The 19,424-nt window shown below is 44.6% G+C and overlaps 1 protein-coding gene across 8 annotated transcripts in view; it reads left to right on the top strand.

Annotated features, from left to right (window-relative positions):
• Window positions 1–19,424, top strand: part of GRIA3 (glutamate ionotropic receptor AMPA type subunit 3) — a 259,885-nt gene that overhangs the window by 168,231 nt on the left and 72,230 nt on the right. For all 8 annotated transcript variants that reach the window (XR_009555986.1, XM_060250297.1, XM_060250296.1 and 5 more), the window contains exons 7-10: window positions 11,711–11,878; window positions 14,647–14,751; window positions 15,905–16,012; window positions 16,886–17,092. Coding sequence is in view for 7 of the 8 variants with exons in the window: in XM_060250297.1 (XP_060106280.1) it covers window positions 11,711–11,878; window positions 14,647–14,751; window positions 15,905–16,012; window positions 16,886–17,092 (588 nt within the window). In the remaining variant the exon portion in view is untranslated. The remainder of the gene's footprint in view (window positions 1–11,710; window positions 11,879–14,646; window positions 14,752–15,904; window positions 16,013–16,885; window positions 17,093–19,424) is intronic.

The following is a 19,424-nucleotide window of genomic DNA, read 5'->3' as shown; positions in this document are numbered from 1 at the left end:
CGTGGCCCTTTTCTTGTCACAACCATGGCTCAGGGAAAAAAATGCTTTCAGTGCCGTCTTCTCATCCTCTCAAAATGCCCCATGAAGCTGCTATTGGCTGTGTTGTGAAAAATCACTTTTCTTATGTTTCTGCATGGGATTTTTTTGCAGTGGAGACAATGGTTGCTTTAATGGGGTGATTGCATCCCAATGGGGTGATTGCACCCCATTAGAGCACAATACCACAGGTGGCAAAAATAGCATAAGTGGCAAGGCTAAAGCTACTTCTCCCATATGCTATTGTTATGAATAGAAAAAGGCCAGCATATATCTGGAAGACACAAAACTCTTATCACATGTCTTGTGCTAAGCTCACTAATCGATGGTGCAGTCTCATTTGGAATACTGTGTGCAATTCTGGTCACCGCACCTCAAAAAGGATATTTTAGCATTGGAAAACGTCCAGAAAAGGGCAACTAGAATGATTAAAGGGTTGGAACACTTTCCCTTTGAAGAAAGGTTAAAATGCTCAGGGCTCTTTAGCTTGAAGAAATGTTGACTGTGGGGTGACATGATAGAGGTTTACAAGATAATGCATGGGATGGAGAAAGTAGAGAAAGAAGTACTTTTCTCCCTTTCTCACAATACAAGAACTCATGGGCATTCAATGAAATTGCTGAGCAATCAGGTTAAAATGGATAAAAGGAAGTACTTCTTCACCCAAAGGGTGATTAACATGTGGAATTCACTGCTACAGGAGGTGGTGGCGGCTACAGGCATAGACAGCTTCAAGAGGGGGTTAGATAAAAATATGGAGCAGAGATCCATCAGTGGCTATTAGCCACAGTGTGTTTATGAGTGTGTGTGTGTGTGTGTGTATGTATATATATATAATTTTTTTGGCCACTGTGTGACACAGAGTGATGGACTAGATGGGCTATTGGCCTGATCCAACATGGCTTCTCTTATGTTCTTATGTTCTCTCATGTCTTATGCCAACAAACACGAGGACTTTGCAATGTGTAGATTGTCCCCTTCAGACTGTGAAAGTAAACCAGCATTAACAGATTTCTGGAAGTGGGTGGAGCATTATTGGTCTCTTACACCATTTGATCCCTGTTGTGTTGGTAGCTGCAGTACTTCCCTTTGGCCATCTACAGAGGTGGCATTTCAAGACAGCAACTCCTCCTGCCAGCAAGCTGTTGTGGTGTTATAGAAAGTAAGGCTCCAAAGTTTCGCTAGATCCTGCCAATGTCTTATACATCCTTGAGCTGAAGATCACTTAACATGATTAGTCACCTCTTAGTACACTTGTACTGTACTTAAAATTCACAGAATTAAAGAGTAACAAAAGGAGAGATTTCTACTACCCAACATTTCAAAAGATGTTTATGATCTGAGATGAGATTTTCTTATTTGTTAGCAACCATGAACATGAATTAATGAATACAGAGGATGTGATTAAATGTAAGAGCTGCTTGAAATTAACCTTTTTAAAAAAAAAAAAATCAAGGATGGATTGTATCCTACTATAAGCTCGGAAAGGTATTCTGTTGTTCTCAGTTAGGTCCAGTCAAAAGCAAATGGAGTGTTTTGCATGTCTGAAAAATGTGTCTCTGTGTTTAAAAATACTCTAGATACAAGGTATTGCTCAGAAATGACTCTAACATTTGTTCAAATTGACTCCGTATTAATACAAATCTGTACAGAATTTCTCAAACAGGCACCCCTTCCCTCTTTAAAAATGTAAAAAAGAAACCCTCTCTAGGCTTAGAAATTGATGTACAATGTTTTTGATTGGAAAATAAAATTGGCTAGAGACTAAAACCCTGGTGTTTAATTTATTTGGTATTTCATCAGTTCCTTTCTTGGCTTTCCCTCTCATGCTCATGCATTTGTTAGCAGAATCTGAATAAAGTAGAAAATTAGATCTGTCTCTTGGCTTGAATCAGAGGAGACTGCATTACAGTTGCTGATCACTGAGGCTGGCAGCAGAGGAGAAGGGGGCTTTGTGTAGCACTAGATGGGACAGCTCTCTCAAGATTCCCTTTTGGGGAGGAGGGGGAGGTATTTGTGCCAAAAAAAAAATGCAGAATACAAGTATAATCGTTTGCTCTGTTGCTTGGAAGAATGTCCTATAGTGTTTGGTCATTTTAATTGTTTTGGGAAAGGAAGAGCAAGAGACCTTTTACAAAAGAAAGTGGTTGGGGGCAGGTAGGTAAATTGGTTTTTTTTAAGTTGGCTATTGTTAACCATTATGACAAGGGCTTGGGGATGTAGTTGCATTTTAAAGTTTGGAAGCATGATTTCCCCTGACGTTGTCTGTTTGGAAAAATAGGAGTCTTGGGCACTTCTTAATTTATGGGTCCCCTAAGCTAAGGCATTGGTTCTTATACATGATAAAGACTGCTGCTGCTGTCAAAAGCAGCAGCCTTGTGTCTCTTCCCCCTCTCCCCCAATAACATTGAGTCAACTCAATGCCATCATTGTGTTGTGAGCTTCTTCATACCCATAAACATTGGGGAACAAAATGGAATAGGGACAGAGAAATATGTCACAGGTTGACAGCGCATCATGCTTTTTTAGTTTACTGTACACTACAGGGAAGAAAAGAGGAAGTGGCACAAGGCTTCAGTTTTCAGAGGCAGCCATGCTAATGTCATAAGGACATAAGAGAAGCCATGTTGGATCAGGCCAATGGCCCATCCAGTCCAACACTCTGTCACACAGTAGCTAAAAATACCAGGTGCCATCAGGAGGTCCACCAGTGGGGCCAGGACACTAGAAGCCCTCCCACTGTTGCCCCCTCAGCACCAGGAATACAGAGCATCACCTGTCCCAGACAAAGAGTTCCATCTATACCTTGTGACTAATAGCCACTGATGAACCTCTGCTCCATATGTTTATCCAATCCCTTCTTGAACCTGCCACCACCTCCCATGGCAGTGAAGTCCATGTGTTAATCACTCTTAACCCACCTCACAGGGTTGTTGTGAGCATGTGTCTGCTTACTTATCATTTGTCATATGCCATATGTTTACTTACTTGCTTTATTCATATTCTGCCTTCCTTCTCAGTGGAAACTCAACCCAGCCCCGTAGCCAGGATTTGAAGAATTGGGGAGCCCTGATTTTTTTCAGGGGGCACATAGTGGCCCCAACCTCCATGGCCTTCTCTCCTACCACCGCTGAGGAGGAAAGCTGCCAGCTCACTGCCATACAGCCTCCCCCCTCCCCACAGTTGCCCCAAGGTGATCCCTTTCCACCCCTCTTCCAGCAGTTCTGGTGGGAAGCCACTCAGAGGCTTAGATACGTGCCACACGGTCTCCTGCCCTTACCTGTAGCGTGATCCAGTTAGGCAAGCCCGGTGAGACAAGGGGGTGGGGAGGGTGGAAGACGCCACCAAGTCGCAACTGACTTCTGGGGCTACAAGACCTCCAATTCGGATTTCTTCCTGTCGGAGGGCGATAGGGTTGCCAAGTCCAATTAAAGAAAAATCTGGGGACTTTGGGGGCGGAGCCAGGAGACTTTGGGGGTGGAGCCAGGAGACTTTGGGGGTGGAGCCAAGAACAAGGATGTGACAAGCATAATTGAACTCCAAGGGAGTTCCGGCCATCACATTTAAAGGGACAGCACACCTTTTAAAATTCCTTTCTTCCATAGGAAATAATGAAGTATAGGGGCACCATCTTTTGGGGCTCATAGAATTGGACCCTCTGGTCCAATCGTTTTGAAACTTGGGGGGTATTTTGGGGAGAGGCACTAGATGTTATACTAAAAATTTGGTGCCTCTACCTCAAAAAATAGCCCCCCCAGAGCCCCCAATACCAACAGATGAATTCCCTATTATTCCCTATGGGAATGCCCAGTAGACATTTCCCTCCCCCCCCACGCTTTCTAAAAGGGGGGAGGGCCTCCAAACCAGGGAATCTCCTGCCCCCTCCCTCTCTCTCTCTCACACACACACACACACACTTACCAGATCTTCTTCCGGAGAACTCTTGCTGAGAAAGCGAAAGCAAAAGAAAGGGCAGGGCTGTTCTCCCAAGCCCTTCCTGCTCGCTGCCCAGCCTTAAAGGGGCAGACATTTTACAAACGGCTCAGGAGCTCTATAATGAAGCCTACAGGTATGTTCTCCCCCCCCTCCACCCCCCCCCCCCCCGCTTCCCACTTCTTGAAGACCGGGAGATGAGGCTGCAAACCCAGGGGACTCCCGCCAGAGCGGGGGGTGGTGGTGGGAAGCCTAGAGGGCGAGCCGAGGCTGCCCAAGCACAGCTCCCACCCTCGGGTGGCCAGCGAGACCAGGCCAGAAAACTCCTGCAGGCGAACATCACCTCTCCACTGACCCCAGCCCAGGACTGCAGCCGGGACTTCCACTTGTGTGCGCCAGCCTACCCTGTCTGCAATGGAGCCATCTGCCCCCTACCCCTGCCGCCCCACTTGAGGGCCAGAACGGCCTCCTCTTGCAGGCACCCTCTAGCCCAACATCAGCCCAATGTGGAGCTTAACTTTTAGTCCTGGGCGCTGAAAGTGCCCCGTTTTTTTCTGCTTGTTGGGGGTCAGAGATTTCCTCCAGCCCCTAGGCAAGCAGAAGCAACAGGGAGCTTAACTTTCAGTCCTGGGTGCTGAAAGTGCTCCATTTTTTCTCCTTGATGAGGAGTCAGAGATTTCTTCCAGCCTTTAAGCAAGCAGAAGCAAGGTGGAGCTTAACTTTCAGTCCTGGGCTCCAAAAGCGCCCTGTTGTTTCTGCTTGCTGAGGGGTCAGATAATTCTTCCAGCCCCTAAGCAAGCAGAAGCAAGGTGGAGCTTAACTTTCATTCCTGAGGCTGAAAGTGCCCCGTTGTTTCTGCTTGCTGAGGGGTCAGAGATTTCTTCCAGCTCCTAAGCAAGCAGAAGCAAGGTGGAGCTTAACTTTCATTCCTGAGGCTGAAAGTGCCCCGTTGTTTCTGCTTGCTGAGGGGTCAGATATTTCTTCCAGCCCCTAAACAAGCAGAAGCAAGGTGGAGCTTAACTTTCAGTCCTGGGCTCCAAAAGCGCCCTGTTGTTTCTGCTTGCTGAGGGGTCAGATAATTCTTCCAGCCCCTAAGCAAGCAGAAGCAAGGTGGAGCTTAACTTTCATTCCTGAGGCTGAAAGTGCCCCGTTGTTTCTGCTTGCTGAGGGGTCAGAGATTTCTTCCAGCCCCTAAACAAGCAGAAGCAAGGTGAAGCTTAACTTTCAGTCCTGGGCTCCGAAAGTGCCCTGTTGTTTCTGCTTGCTGAGGGATTAGAGAAGTCTTCTGGCCCCTAAGCAAGCAGAAGCAACTGTGTATGATCACGTCCCCTAAGCAAGCAGAAGCAACGGTGTATGAGGACAGCAGAATGGAGAAGGATGCAGCCCAGACACTGGAGACTGGTTAGGGGCCCCAAGTCAGGGGGCCCTGCCTAGCAGTCAGGGGGCTGTGCCCCCACTGGCCCCCTCGTAGCTACGGGCCTGACTCAACCTGTTTTACATCATTTCTCCTCTCTATTTTATGCTCACAACAACCTTGTGAGGTGGGTTAAGAGGAAGAAGAAGATATTGGATTTATATCCCGCCCTCCACTCCGAAGAGTCTCAGAGCAGCTCACAATCTCCTTTACCTTCCTCCCCCACAACAGACACCCTGTGAGGTGGGTGGGGCTGGAGAGGGCTCTCACAGCAGCTGCCCTTTCAAGGACAACCTCTGCCAGAGCTATGGCTGACCCAAAGCTACTCCAGCAGCTGCAAGTGGAGGAGTGGGGTATCAAACCCGGTTCTCCCAGATAAGAGTCCGCACACTTAACCACTACACCAAACTGTCTCTCCAGAGGAGGGTTTGTGACTGGCCCAAGGTCACCCAGCAACCAAACAGAGCTAGCGCGTCCATTAGGCAGCATGTGGTGGCTGTCTGGAGCGCAGTTCTGAGGAGAGGGTGCCAGTTTCAGCGCTCCCACCCACAAGCTCAGTGGCTGATGTAGGGCTTTCAGCTTCAGCAGACACACACGCTGCTTGCTTCCTGTTGCTCCATCCCTCACGTCTGTGCTTCTAAGACATGAGGGGCAGAGTGACAGCGTATATGCATGCATGCAAGCTGAGGCCAGAAGTTCTGCTATGGCCACCACCAAGCTCACTCTCACCGAGGAAGCAAGGGGCGGCAGGGGGCACCTGGCCCGGGGTGCTAGCCTTGCACTGGCTCTCTAGTGCTGGCACTGCTTTCAAAGCAGAGCAGAGATTCAAGCCTAGGTCTTCTGGATCCTAGTCTGATACCCTAGCAACTACAACATGCTGGTCTGCAGAAGAATACCCACTATCTGAATGTGTCCCCATTCTCTGGGTCTATCAATCTACACAAGGGTCAGGTTTAGAATCAGGTATGGGATATTTTTGTTTCATCCATCTTCCTGTTGGCTTAGGGCAGTGGATGTGTTTTTCTCTCATCCACACAGCAATCCTGTGTGGGAGGGAGGGTGAGGGATACCCTCTCAGTTTGATGCAATGGAGCTGTTCTTTTGAAATCGTCCTTTGTATGTCTAACAGAGAGAACCAGTGTGGTTTAAGGATTAGAATGCCTGACTTTGACTTGGGTGACCTGGGTCCAGAGTCTTCCTCCGCCATGAAAATTTGCCAGGTGACCTTGGGCTGCTTGTCTCCTTCAGCCTAACATACCCCACAAGGTAGTTGTGAGGACAGAAGGAGCCCAGGGGAAGAACTATGTGTACTGCCTTGAGGAAGGATGGAAGGAGGAAGGGTAGGATGGAAGGAGGAAGGGTATGGAGGAAGGGTAGGATGATATGGGGTTGTTTTCTGTTGCCCCAGAAGGTCGGACCAAAACCAACAAGTTGAAATTAAACCAAAAGAGTTTTCAGCTAAACATTAGGAGGAACTGAGCCCATTAGGGGATGGCGGGATATAAATCTGATAAAATAAATAAAAAAAAACTTCCTGACAGAGCTGTTCCTCAGTGGACTTCCTCGGGAGGTGGTGGGCTTTCCTTTGGAGGTTTTTAAGCAGAGGCTAGATGCCCATCTGACAGCTATACAGATTCTGTTTGTTTAGGCAGAACAAGGGAGGGAGGGATGCCTGAGTGCTTGGCTCTTTGGCTCTTTCTTACATGCTCAGAGTAATGTCGATGGGCCACCTTGGGATCAGGTAGGAATTTTGCTCCAGGCCAGATTGGACCAGGGATCCTGAAGGGGAGGGTTGCCTTCTTCTTATCATAAAGCAAGGGTCACTGGGGAGTGGCGGGGGAGGTATTTGTGAGTTTCCTACACTGTGCAGGGATTGGACCATGGAAGTCCTTTCTGACTCTATGATTCTATGATAAAATGGGATATATGTGTATGTGAAATGCTGTCAAGTGGCGACTGCCTTATGAGATTTTCAAAGCAAGTGAGAAGCAGAGGTGGTTTACAATGGTCTCCCTCTGCACGTCTTCCTCGGACGTGTCTCTTCCAATCCCTGTTGAGCTTCTGAGATCTGATGAGATCGGGCTATACCATGCTGCCTTTCCTCCCAAAATGTGATAGATAAATAGAATTCCTTTCCTTTATGCTTAATCTTAACCAAAAGGCTGAGAAGCGATGATAAATAGAGTTGATGAACGATTCATAGCTGGTTTTTGTGTTCCTAGTGACTTTGTCAGCTCTAAAAATTCAGTTAATTTTTTTTTTTAAAAAGAAATCTATCAGAGATGGGATACTGACCATGAAAAGGCAATATATTTATAAAGATATGAAATCTCTAGTTTTGAAGAGGTTTCTACCTCATTCTCTGAAATAAAATATAGCTCACTGGCCAAAAATGCCATTTAGAGATCTTTCCTTCCCAGTAAATGGGAATGTTTATCAGATTTATCACCTCAGTAAGGACTGTAATTTTGAACAGCATGAGAAAGTAGTGAAAGTTCTTTTTCTCAAAGAAAAATAAAGAGATTTATTGCTGGCCTCATATTTGAGCTAATAGGAAATATGGTCCAGTGAGAAGTGATTCATGGTTGCTTTGCTTTTAGCGTTGAACAGGCTAGCTCATATATTGGCTAGCTCACTGTTTAAACAAGGAAGAAGACTGCAACCAAAAAGAAATGAAAGAAATCTATGTTATAGATTGCTGTTTGCAATAACGTTGTTGAGGCTTTTCATTGGAGGCAGAATATGGCCCAAAAGTGATCATTATCTAATGAGGACTAGCAGTTTGTTGTATATCATTGCTGGCCCATGTTCGTCTTTTGTGCATTATCATTTTCCTAGCTTGTGCGTTCCTGTTGCTTGAGGGGTTGGGTCTGTTCCACAGATGTTTTACTCCCTCTAGTGGTTAATTTGATATTACATTGCTTTACGTCCAGCATAAAAACCTGCGGTTTAAATCTGCTGGTGTTTATGTCAGTCGTACAGGTATGTAATATCATTTCAACCACTAGAGGGAGCAAAAGACAGGGTGGGACCCTGAAGCAACAGGAACATGGAAGCAAGGAAAATGAGAATGTGGAAAAGCCCATTGTTTGTGAAGCAGAAACCAGGGGACACTGAGCTCAGCCTTGGGTTAGCCATAGTCATCACAGGAGTTGTCCTTGAAAGGGCAGCTGCTGTGAGAGCTCTCTCAGCCTCACCCACCTCATAGGGTGTCTGTTGTGGGGGGAGAAGCTATAGGAGATTGTAAACCACTCTGAGTCTCTGATTCAGAGAGAAGGGCGGGGCATAAATCTGCAGTCTTCTTCTTCAACACAAATTATGGACATTAAGCTCACCCATTGCTTCCTCTTGGAAACTGACAGCAGTGCAGGAAGACATAACTGATTAAATTCCCATTGCTGATGGAGAGTCTAAATTATGCAGCCTCACAGGTCCAGCCTAGAGCTGTTTCTGCTTGCTTCTGGCAACCAGTGACCCTCTAGGGCAGTGACTTATAGGGAAATTTCCCTGTATGTTTAAGAGATAGTCTGACCCACATGGGCCACTCCACAAGTTTATTTCACTTAGGGAAAACTGCATGGTGAAGAAGGCTAATACTCCTTTCCCCCATAAGCCACATTCTCAGTCCAAATCAGGCCTCTGCAAGACTGAAAACTACATTTAAGAATCATTTGAAGCTACCAAAACTCCCAATGTATGTGTTGTTTGGGCCTGAGACAATGGCACTCTAGTGTATCTTACAATACCCATGCAGGGTTTTTGCATCCTGGCCTTATTGCTCATTGTTCTATTTCTGTTGCGCTGATGTCTTGTGTGAGCTGTCAGGTTGGTGTAGTGGTTAACAGCAGTGGACTCTAATCTGGAGATCCAGGTTTGATTTCCCTCTCCTCCACTTGAAGTCAGTTGGGTGACCTTCGGCCAGTCACGGCTTCTTGGAACTCTTTCAGCCCCACCTACCTCACAGGGTATCTTTGTGAGGAGAAGAAGGAAGGTGATTGTAAGCCTCTCTTTTGGGTAGTGAAGGACAGAGTATAAAAACCAACTACTCATCCTCTTCTTCTTCTTTCTCTGCATTTTTGTTGTAGAAAAGTGGACTATACTTCTTAATATAAAGAAACAGTACTGGAAAATGGTAGCCTTCTCTTTCTCAAATGGCAATCCCCTTGTTGTTCCATGCTGACTATTAAGGCAGATTGCTGGTTTAGTAGCCCAGGATGGTTGGTTAACATTTCTTCAGCTAGAAGCCAATGGGCAGGTAAATGTTCCTGCTCCTTGGAAGTCATATGCTTTTGAGTGAAAGATGCATCAGTGCTTGGAGAAGGTGACACCTTTCCAGTAAGGAAAGTTGCCATCTTACAGGTGGTGGCTTCAGTTCTCATGGGATTGCAACTGATCAGTTTATCTGGAGAAAATGGCCACTTTGGAAGGTGGACTCTGTGGCATTATACCCCAAGTCCCTCCCCTCCCCAAACCCAGCCCTCCTCAGGTTCCATCCCCAAAATCTCCTGGCATTTTCCAATCTGGAACAGGCACCCCCACAAAGAGGACAAAGTGGAGGGTCAAACTAGCAGCCATGTGAGATTCTCTTTGAACTGGAGCTACAGGGAAAAGAGAGTAACCACTGGTTTGTGATTTCTTAACCTGAAATAGCCCCAGGGATCTGCTTATTGGGACTAAAGGTACAGAAGGTAAATAGCAGCTCCACAAGTCCAATTCAGGACAGGAAATGACACACAGAGAAAGTGTTTAGACCTCTGTGTCCCACACCATGATCGTGATCCAATTCAGGCCCCTGTACAGTAGGGTTGCCTATAGGGTTGCCAAGTCCAATTCAAGAAATATCTGGGGACTTTGGGGGTGGAGCCAGGAGACTTTGGGGGTGGGGCCAGGAGACACTGGGGGCGGAGCCAGGAACAAGGGTGTGACAAGCATAATTGAACTCCAAGAGAGTTCTGGCCATCACATTTAAAGGGACAGCACACCTTTTTAAATGTCTTTCTTCCATAGGAAATAATGAAGGATAGGGGCACCTTCTTTTGGGGCTCATAGAATTGGACCCCCTGGTCCAATCGTTTTGAAACTTGGGGGGTACTTTGGGAAGAGGCACTAGATACTATATTGAAAATTTGGTGCCTCTACCTCAAAAAACAGCTCCCCCAGAGCCCCCGAAACCTCCAGAACAATTCCCCATTATACCCTATGAGAATCGATCACATAGGAAATAATAAAGACGTTTCCCTCTCCCCCCCCCCCCCCTTCTGGCCAGTCTGAAGCAGTGGATCAGCCTCTCAACTCACCATTTGCTGCCAGCTTCTTCACAGAAACACACACAGACACACCATTTTAAATAGAAGCCTTTCAAGTCAAGCCTCTGGAGGTGCAAAGGCACATGGTCCTTTGCAGGCGGGGCTCCCTCTCTCCCCCCTCCGCCGCCAGCCAGCTGATTGGGACCGGAAGCAGCCTGGGAAAACTGAAGAAAGGCTGCTGCGATCGGGGCTGGGTGGGAAGGGCAGGGCAAGGAAAAGGTGCTGAGATCGGGGCTGGGTGGGAAGGGCCGCCATTCCCTCCCGCTTTCCAGAGTTTGGGCTAGCGGGAGAAGAAGGCATCAAATCGGGGGTCACCAGGAAAAGCGGGGGATTTGGGACGCCTAGTTGCCTACCTCCAGTTAATGCTTGGAGATTTCCTGTTATTACAACTGATAATCTCCAGTCAATAAATATCAGTTCACCTTGAGAAAATGGCTGTGTTTGGAAGGTGGACTCTATGGTATTATACCCCATTTAACTCCCTCCCCTCCCCAAATTCCACTCTCCACAGGCTCTACCCCCTCCCCCAAATTTCCAGATATTTCTCAACTCAGAGCTAGCAACCCTACTGTATGAATGTTGTTTACTAAGACAAAGCACTTCAGTATGCTGATGCTGAATACAGACCTTCCTCATCCAGTTTGACCCACAGAAAGAATAGCAAAGAGAGAGAGAGAGAGAAAAAAAAGTAGAAATTTTCTAACTGAAACTGGTTTGTATAGTTGTGTAGCTATGGTTCTTGGGAATGCCTCTTTGCCACCACTGACAGCTTGTTTCTAAAAAAATCAAATTCTGCCAAGTGCTCTCCCCTCTACAGGAATCCCTACCTCTGGACATGCCTCAAGAACTCCTCACTGTTTGGGGCATTACAAAGTGTGTGCAATGTGTCATTGCAAAATGAAGTTTGACATCTGAAAGAGTAGCGATTAGTCAGGGTGATTGTTCCAAGGGGGAAAACAACAGGCCACCAGCAATTCCCAGAATGCCGTTTGTCAAACTGTCTCCTTTGCATCTTCTTTAGTACACATCTGCATTGACCCACGATGCCATACTAGTCATAGCAGAAGCGTTCCGGTATCTCCGAAGGCAACGTGTTGACGTCTCCCGGAGAGGAAGTGCAGGAGACTGCTTAGCGAACCCAGCTGTGCCTTGGAGCCAAGGAATTGATATAGAAAGAGCACTGAAAATGGTAAGGACAACCGTAAGAACAGCAGAAACCCCTCACCATGTACTGAATGACAGATTATCTTCAGGACACCTGGAAATGTGCTTGGCTATGCGTGCCCAATAAAGCAACAAGTTTGATTATCTCATATGAATGTGCTGCTTTTATTTTTTTACTTTTGTTTTACAAAAAAAAAAGATGGGCACCTCCAACTCCACCTACAAAGCTGCCTTATTTTGAGTTGGGCCATCAGTCCAACCAACCCAGGACTTTTCACCTGAGCATTTACTACTAGGGCAGAGCTATTTGCTTGCACTTCTGCATTGGGCCAAATCTTAGGATCCATGTTGCCATTGGTGAGTTTGGGGTTGCTCTGGAGAAACATTAGAATGAGCTCTCATTGGAGGAAATGCCAGAATCCAAGTTGGTATTGAAGAGTTTGAACTTTCCTGTGTGGAAGTTGCTAATAGAGGGGTGAGACTAGATGATTTAATGGGCGGGGGGAGAAGATGAGCCTGTTTGAGACAATGCAGTGACCTGGGTGGCAGATGTGACTCATGCCTCCCAACAATGCCCAAACAGTGGGCAGATGGTTCTGCCATTCATTTGATTCAGTCTCCAGCAAAGCCTGCATTGCGAAGGAGATTCTTGAGTGATTTTGGTGGGTCCTGCAGATCTTGATCATTACTCATAACTGTTAAGTTGATTGGCTAGGGCAATGGAAACTGGGCTACTTCCTTGTAAACTGGCCTCTCAGTTGCATGTAGCCAGAGCTTAATTCTTCAGCTTCAACATCAGGCCCTCCTACAGTTTCAGACATCACAAAGCCTAAGAAATCTGAGGGTGGGCTGTCGACTCATCCCTTCCAACCATGGAGCCTTAGGGTACAGTGAGGTATATTTTGCCTCCCACTTAGACCTGTATATTTGTCACTAAGAGCACAGGAAACTGATATTGCTTGATTCTGTTGCATGTGAGAATTAACTGGTAGGGTATCTCTGTATACCACAGGCAGTTAAATAGTCTTTCACTTGCCCCAGAGAATCCTGAGAACTGTAGTTCTCAGTGTGGGGGATGGCAGGGATCTCAAGGACAGAATCCTCATTATCTTCACCAAACTAAAATTCCCAGGACTGGAGAAGCCATTAGAGTTAAAACTGATATAAAACTGGATGTAAACTTCTAGTATAGATACACCTTCAGAGACTGCATAAGTGTAATGTTCTCTTTGTCAGTAGATGTGTCAGTACAGAAGACTACCCTGCCAACTGGCTACATGCCTACCTGTAGGAATTCAGGACTCTGTTTCCAAAATCATTAATCACTTTTATTGTCCAGGTTGTGGGATGCTTGTCCTGGGCGCTCCTGGACAAGGGCGCATCCTTGTCTTCAAAGTCCTCCATAGCCTTATCTCTACTTATTTTACTTCTCTCCCATCCTGACGGACCTCTGCTTGTATCTTTCACTCCTCCAGGTTCACCACCCTCAGCCATTCAAAGGCATCCTGTTCCTTTCTCCCATGTTACTTGAGAATACCTGTGTGATGCCCCCCCCACTTTCTTCTGATCCCCCCCCACACGCAGCCTTTTCTTATGAAGCCTCCTCTATACCAAAACTAAGCCTAACCACATTTAGTTAGAATGAATGGACATTATTCTCCTGTTGATTCCTGCCTTCAGCTAGCCTCCCCATTGCCAAATTTTAGGCTATAAGTCACGCATGGCAGGGACCTGTCATCTTGTGTATCGTAAAGCACATTAATGATGCTCTATGAATAAATAATTGATATTACTAAGAACTAAACAATGTTGGCTATATTTATTCTGCATTCGGTGTTATTTTCCTGGGAGCATCTGCTCAGCAATCATCTTTGGGAGGAACAGGAGTTGAACAGGACCACACCCCCATTCAGCTTCCTTTCATTTAAGTGTGGTAGATGCAAGGAACAGTCAAAAGAAATTGTATCTCATGAGCAATTGTGAATATCATGAGCAATTGTGAATTTGTGATGCTTCCTTATTTAATAGTATCATTATTTTGTCAGGGCCCCTTAGGGGCAAAGCAATTGCTTTAAATTAGTTTCATTTTCCATTCTGATTAGCAAGCCACTTACTGTTACAATGACAGTAGTTAGTCTTTGTTAGTTATGTCCATTTTGTTCTTGTTACTTGGGGAATTATTACAGGGCCCGGTATCACATAGTGGGTCTACCATCATTGAAATGGTAAATGACTTGCTAATCAAGTCCCTTCTGAATCTCAGCATCTAGCTAGACTTTGGGAGATGTTTTTATTTAAATACCTAACTAATCAAAGATTAATGAATCAGATATATGCAAACTGGAGGCAGTTGTTGAAGTTGGGCACCTGTTTGTAGATGAAGAAAACAAACCAGATTCACACAATGCAAACTTATCAAAATTTCATTTGTGTATTGATCTCTGACAATTTTTGAATGTCCTCATCCATTTTCCTCTGTAGAAAATTTTTATTGTATTTAATAGATTCATATTTTTGTAACTTTATTACTCATAAAGTGCATTTTTAAAATAATCCCATTGCTGTTATTATTCATGTTATTCCATTTGTTAGCTAAAACTTTTATCCTGTTTTCTTTCTATCTGCTGTTCTGACAATGAGATAAGTAAACTGTGGGACAAATAGAAGGAATGAGTTCCACCTGGAAAAAACAGATGTGGGTGGAAGCACCTCGAAAGGATAAAAATGTTCTAACACTCTCTGGAAGTCTTATACTCTCTTCTATTTCAATATGCGACAATTTTTTGTTTTAAGGTTCAAGTGCAAGGAATGACTGGAAATATCCAATTTGATACCTATGGGCGTAGAACTAATTATACAATTGATGTGTATGAAATGAGACCCGGTGGACCGAGGAAGGTAAGTGACCAGCACCATTTTGCTGTTGCTACCAAGAAGTGATATTTTGTTTTAGATCTTGTCATCAGTTGTATACAAACAAAAGCAATATTTCTTCTTGAATGTACTGATTCAGTTTAATAAAATGGGATGGGGTCCAAACAGTTTGTTTGTTATAAAAAGCAAGATTTTAGGTCCATTGTAGGGGTAGGACCATTGTGGCCTAGATTCAAACTTTCGCTTCGCCTTTAAGCTCGCTGGGTTGCATCAGCCAAAGGAGTCCCTCTTAGACCAATCTCTTCTTCAGGGTAGTTGTACAGATAAGGAAAGACCAGCCTCTGTATGTTGCTCCATGACATGGGATTGAGATACTCCTGTGATGAACAAAGAGAAACAAAATTATGACACTCTTGTGAGTATTGCAAAATTTAAGCGTCACATGGCATTGCCCCTATGGGCTCTCTGCTTCCTTTCCACAAAGCAGTTTAGTGTGCTGTGATCTCACTTTCCCTCCAAAGAGCTCAGAGTTGTAGCCTTAGTTCTACTTTCCCCCATTTTATCTTCACAACAACCCCATACGGTGGAGTTGACTGAGAGGCTGTAATTGGCTCGAAGTCCACCAACAAACCTTGTGACAGAATGAGACTTCAAACCCAGGACTGTCAGATCATAGCCCAAACTTCTAAGCACTACACCAGAACCACTCTCTAGTGGGTTTTTGAGGGGAGATCAGGCTCCCTCATATCCTTGCCTTTCTTTATAAAAATTGGCTTTAAGGGTCTGAATTCTATAAATGTATATATGTATTTGCACCTGTTCTTTGATATACGTCATGTAATTAAAATTGATCTAACAATATGTGGATGAAAAGATACAAAGAAGTAAAATTAAAACATAAACTTGCAAATGTTTCATCTCAGCCATAGCTCCAAGCACCTGGTGACAGAAGAAGGAAAGTGAGGAGGATATAAGCCCTCCCACATGCAATCCTTAATAACAGCCCTTCACTTTTAAAAAATAGCTTTCGGCTAATAATTTATGTAACGTGTTTGGAGTGCCAATCAGCAAAATAGTTTAATTTCTCCCTGTGGAAGACCAATTGTTGCATGCATGGTTGGTAAAGTGTTTAACATGGCACAAGCGCTGCATTAACATACGCAATCTTCATTGGTAGGCTGGTTACTGGAATGAATACGAAAGATTTGTACCCGCAATTGACCCGTCGGTCTCTAATGACACCTCATCTGTAGAGAACAGGACCATTGTGGTCACCACCATCCTCGTAAGTTCCATGGCAGCTGCCTTGTATTTAACTAACGCAGGTGCTCACTTGGCTGAAAAGCTCATGTTGGTACTAGGCAGCCTTGCAGAAAAGAAGGTCGCCATCTTACCTCACTAACATCTCCCTCCTAGCCTGGTTTTTAAGGCTTGAATTGACACTCATGTCTGTTCCAGTTTTTCAGTTCTCAGCTGATATTGTCCTGCCTTTCTGCCCCTTTGCACCTACTTCTAGAGTTGCCAGGGTGTCACCTCCCTGGCAGGGAAGCTCCAGATTTGGAACCTCCAGGTTGGGAAATCCCTGCAGACTTGGGAGTAGAATGTGAGGAGGCCAGGGACTTCAGTGGGTTACAATGCCATAGAGTTCAGCCTCCAAAGCATCCATTTTCTCTGGGGGAACTGATCTCTGTGGTCTCGAGATGGCTGTAATTCTGGGGGATCCCCAGGTCCCACCTGGAGGCTGGCTTCCTTACCTGCTTCCCTGAAGCTACAAAAGTCCTCTTTTTGCCTTTGAGAACAGCATGGTTGGCAGAAAAGTAACACCTGCAGGTTGTTCCATGACTGCCTTTTGGGAGAAGCTGCTTCTGTTATAGAGAAGAGGGCAGATGGAGAGGATGAGCTGGGATAATGCCAGAACAGGCCTTATTTTTGCATTGAGAAAGTCCCAAAGGGAATGGGACATTGGGTGGAATGACATAGGTCCCCCAACCTTGTCTATAATTCTCCTTGGTTTCCTGATAATATCACTTCCATTGCTTCAGTGCAGTGGTTCAGGAGTTGGGCCCTTGAAAACTTCTAGAACAGGGTACCGTGAGATACATTGATGTGTCTTATATCAAAAAACTGTTAATATTGTTTTCTTCCTCTCCTTTCACAGGAAGCGCCTTATGTAATGCGCAAGCAGACCCCTGACCAAAAAGAAGGAAATGAGAAATATGAAGGTTATTGCGTCGATCTGGCTTATGAAATAGCAAAACATGTTGGAATAAAATATGAACTGTCCATTGTTCCTGATGGGAAATATGGAGCAAGGGATCCTGATACAAAGATGTGGAATGGCATGGTGGGTGAGCTGGTCTATGGGGTAAGTTGCCTTTAAAGCATTCATACATAATCAAACACCATATGAATAAGTGGCAATACAAGCAGAAGGCTACGCTTTTATTGGCACTTTCAAAAATGTGCATTCGTGTATGCATGCAAACAGAAACATCACATTGTATATGTTATAAAGAATGTCCAATATGAGGAGACATTGTATCAGCAGTCCCTGATCTGGCGTGCAATGATCAATCTTAATATCATTCTAGTGCAAATCTATAATTTCAACCATTCATTGGAATTGTCCATGTAACAGTCAATGATTATCTGTATTTTGGACATTCATTCTAACATCATGGTTGTTATTTTATATTATTGAATTCTTATTATATCTAATAATAAAGTGGGCTAATCTCAGAATGGCCTGATGAGGACTGAGCATGCTTTGGAAAGCATAGGATGTTGAGGTGGTTGTGAGTCAGTTAAATAGGGATGCCGAGTCCAACAGAAAATATCTGGGGACTTTGCGTGTGTAGCCAGGAGACTTTTCCACTCCCTAAAATTAATTTTTAAAATACAGTAATGCAGTTCCCCTGAATACAATCATCATTTCCTCATCCACCAGCAGCTGCATTCCACTAAATGAAAGAGGACATGCACACACATGCGCTCACAAAGCAGCCAAAATCAATACAGATGCGCACACTTTGTGATCTCACTTGGGCAAATACATCTGCTGTATTTCAACCAGCTTCCTCAGACTGACAAGAAAACAAAAGCAGAACAGCCTAGGGGGTGGAGTTTTCCTCCAAATAAACAGAGGGACTCTGCTTGTTTCTTTTGTTTTCTCACATGCTTCACAGAGTCACTAGGAAGACCCACATGGCTCTGCCTACTCACCCCACTCACTCACTTTCCCTCTTGCTCAGATTTAAAGGTTCACACACAAAGATTTAAAGGCTCACACACACAGGCAGTTTGCAGGCTTCTTTTAAGCCTGCACAGGTTTAAAGGTACGTGGTGGCTGTTGGGGCGGGGCTTCCCCCTACCAGCCCACTGGCTGGTGGCAGGAAGGAGCCTGCAAAACCAGGGCATCCCCCTCTGGGACCTGGGGGCTGGCAAGCCTACAGTTAAAGGAGGCAGAGCAAAGGGTGATGGGGCAATTGGCTTACTCAGTCCCCTCCATTATTTAGTTCTGCCTAGGATACCTTACACGTCCTCTGCTTGTTTACTCTGATAGCAAATGTGATGGTTAAGTACTATAAGCCCACTTACAGATAAGGTTGGAGTTTCTGCATGTCCAGGAAATTCTTTGGATATTTTATTTAAAAACTAGTTTGTGAATTCAGAAGAGCTTTCTGCATTCACATACCCCAAAAAATCCAGGTGAGGACTCAGCATGCTCACTTACCTTAGAACACTGAGTGCAGTTGAGTTGACAGGCAAGGGAAAAGGGGAAAGGCAGAACAAAGGGGGATGAGGAAGTAGGCTGCCAGTCCTATGCTCTCAGCTTAATCTCTCTTACAGGGGATAGGAGAACGGTCCACAATGCTCTGAAGTCCTTGGAGGAAGGCGGGGATAAAAATGTACTAAATATATAAATAAAATAGTTAAATTTTTGAGGTCCCCCAACATGATCTGTCTTCCTTCTCTCATGCTTTTTTCGTAGGAAAAAACCATTGCTGGGAATGTGAATTAGTATTCCAGCAAATTTAAGTTTTGCATATGCATTGAAACAGGTTGAAGCAATTTAAGCTTTGTTTTGACAACTGTGTGTAAAAACAGCATCTGGGGACATTTTATAGGCTCTCGTAGTGTTGAATACATGGCCCCTTTCCAAAGACAGTTCATGATCATACCTAAACACCTTCATTATCTTGGATCTCAGCTGAAATCTAAGATAAATATATGAAAAGGTCCCATTTATCAGTGATGCCCCTTTCCCCACAGATGCTAAGTTACTGATATTCAAAATTATATGATAGAATGCTGAAATATAAATCTGCCTTGACATAACCTAGCAGATGCTAACTTTGCAGAAGGATTTTGTAAGCTGCTCTTTCATGCTTTCCTCATTTGAAACTTTTCCATTTGTTCTAAAAGATATAAAGCTTATTTTTCCCTCAGAAAAGGTTTCTTTAAATCATTTCCAAAAGCAAAAGTAAATATTCCTATTTCATGTTCTGGATCTATTTCTGCATTGGAGATTTTGAAAGGTCACATAGAAACCTGAGGGCTATATATCATGTTTTCCTTTGTAGACAAAGGGTTCTTTGTTGCAGAATACTGTTAAATCCTGCAGAAGCAGAAAGTTCATTTTATGCATGTTTTTAAATATTTATATAAGATAAAATTGAAATTTTAGAAAAATTAAT

This window comes from Heteronotia binoei, chromosome 11 (genome assembly GCF_032191835.1).
Source record: "Heteronotia binoei isolate CCM8104 ecotype False Entrance Well chromosome 11, APGP_CSIRO_Hbin_v1, whole genome shotgun sequence".
In the NCBI taxonomy this organism is placed as follows: Eukaryota; Metazoa; Chordata; class Lepidosauria; order Squamata; family Gekkonidae; genus Heteronotia; species Heteronotia binoei.
The sequence above is the reverse complement of the archived record's forward strand: the minus strand, read 5'-3'. Positions and strand labels throughout refer to the sequence as shown.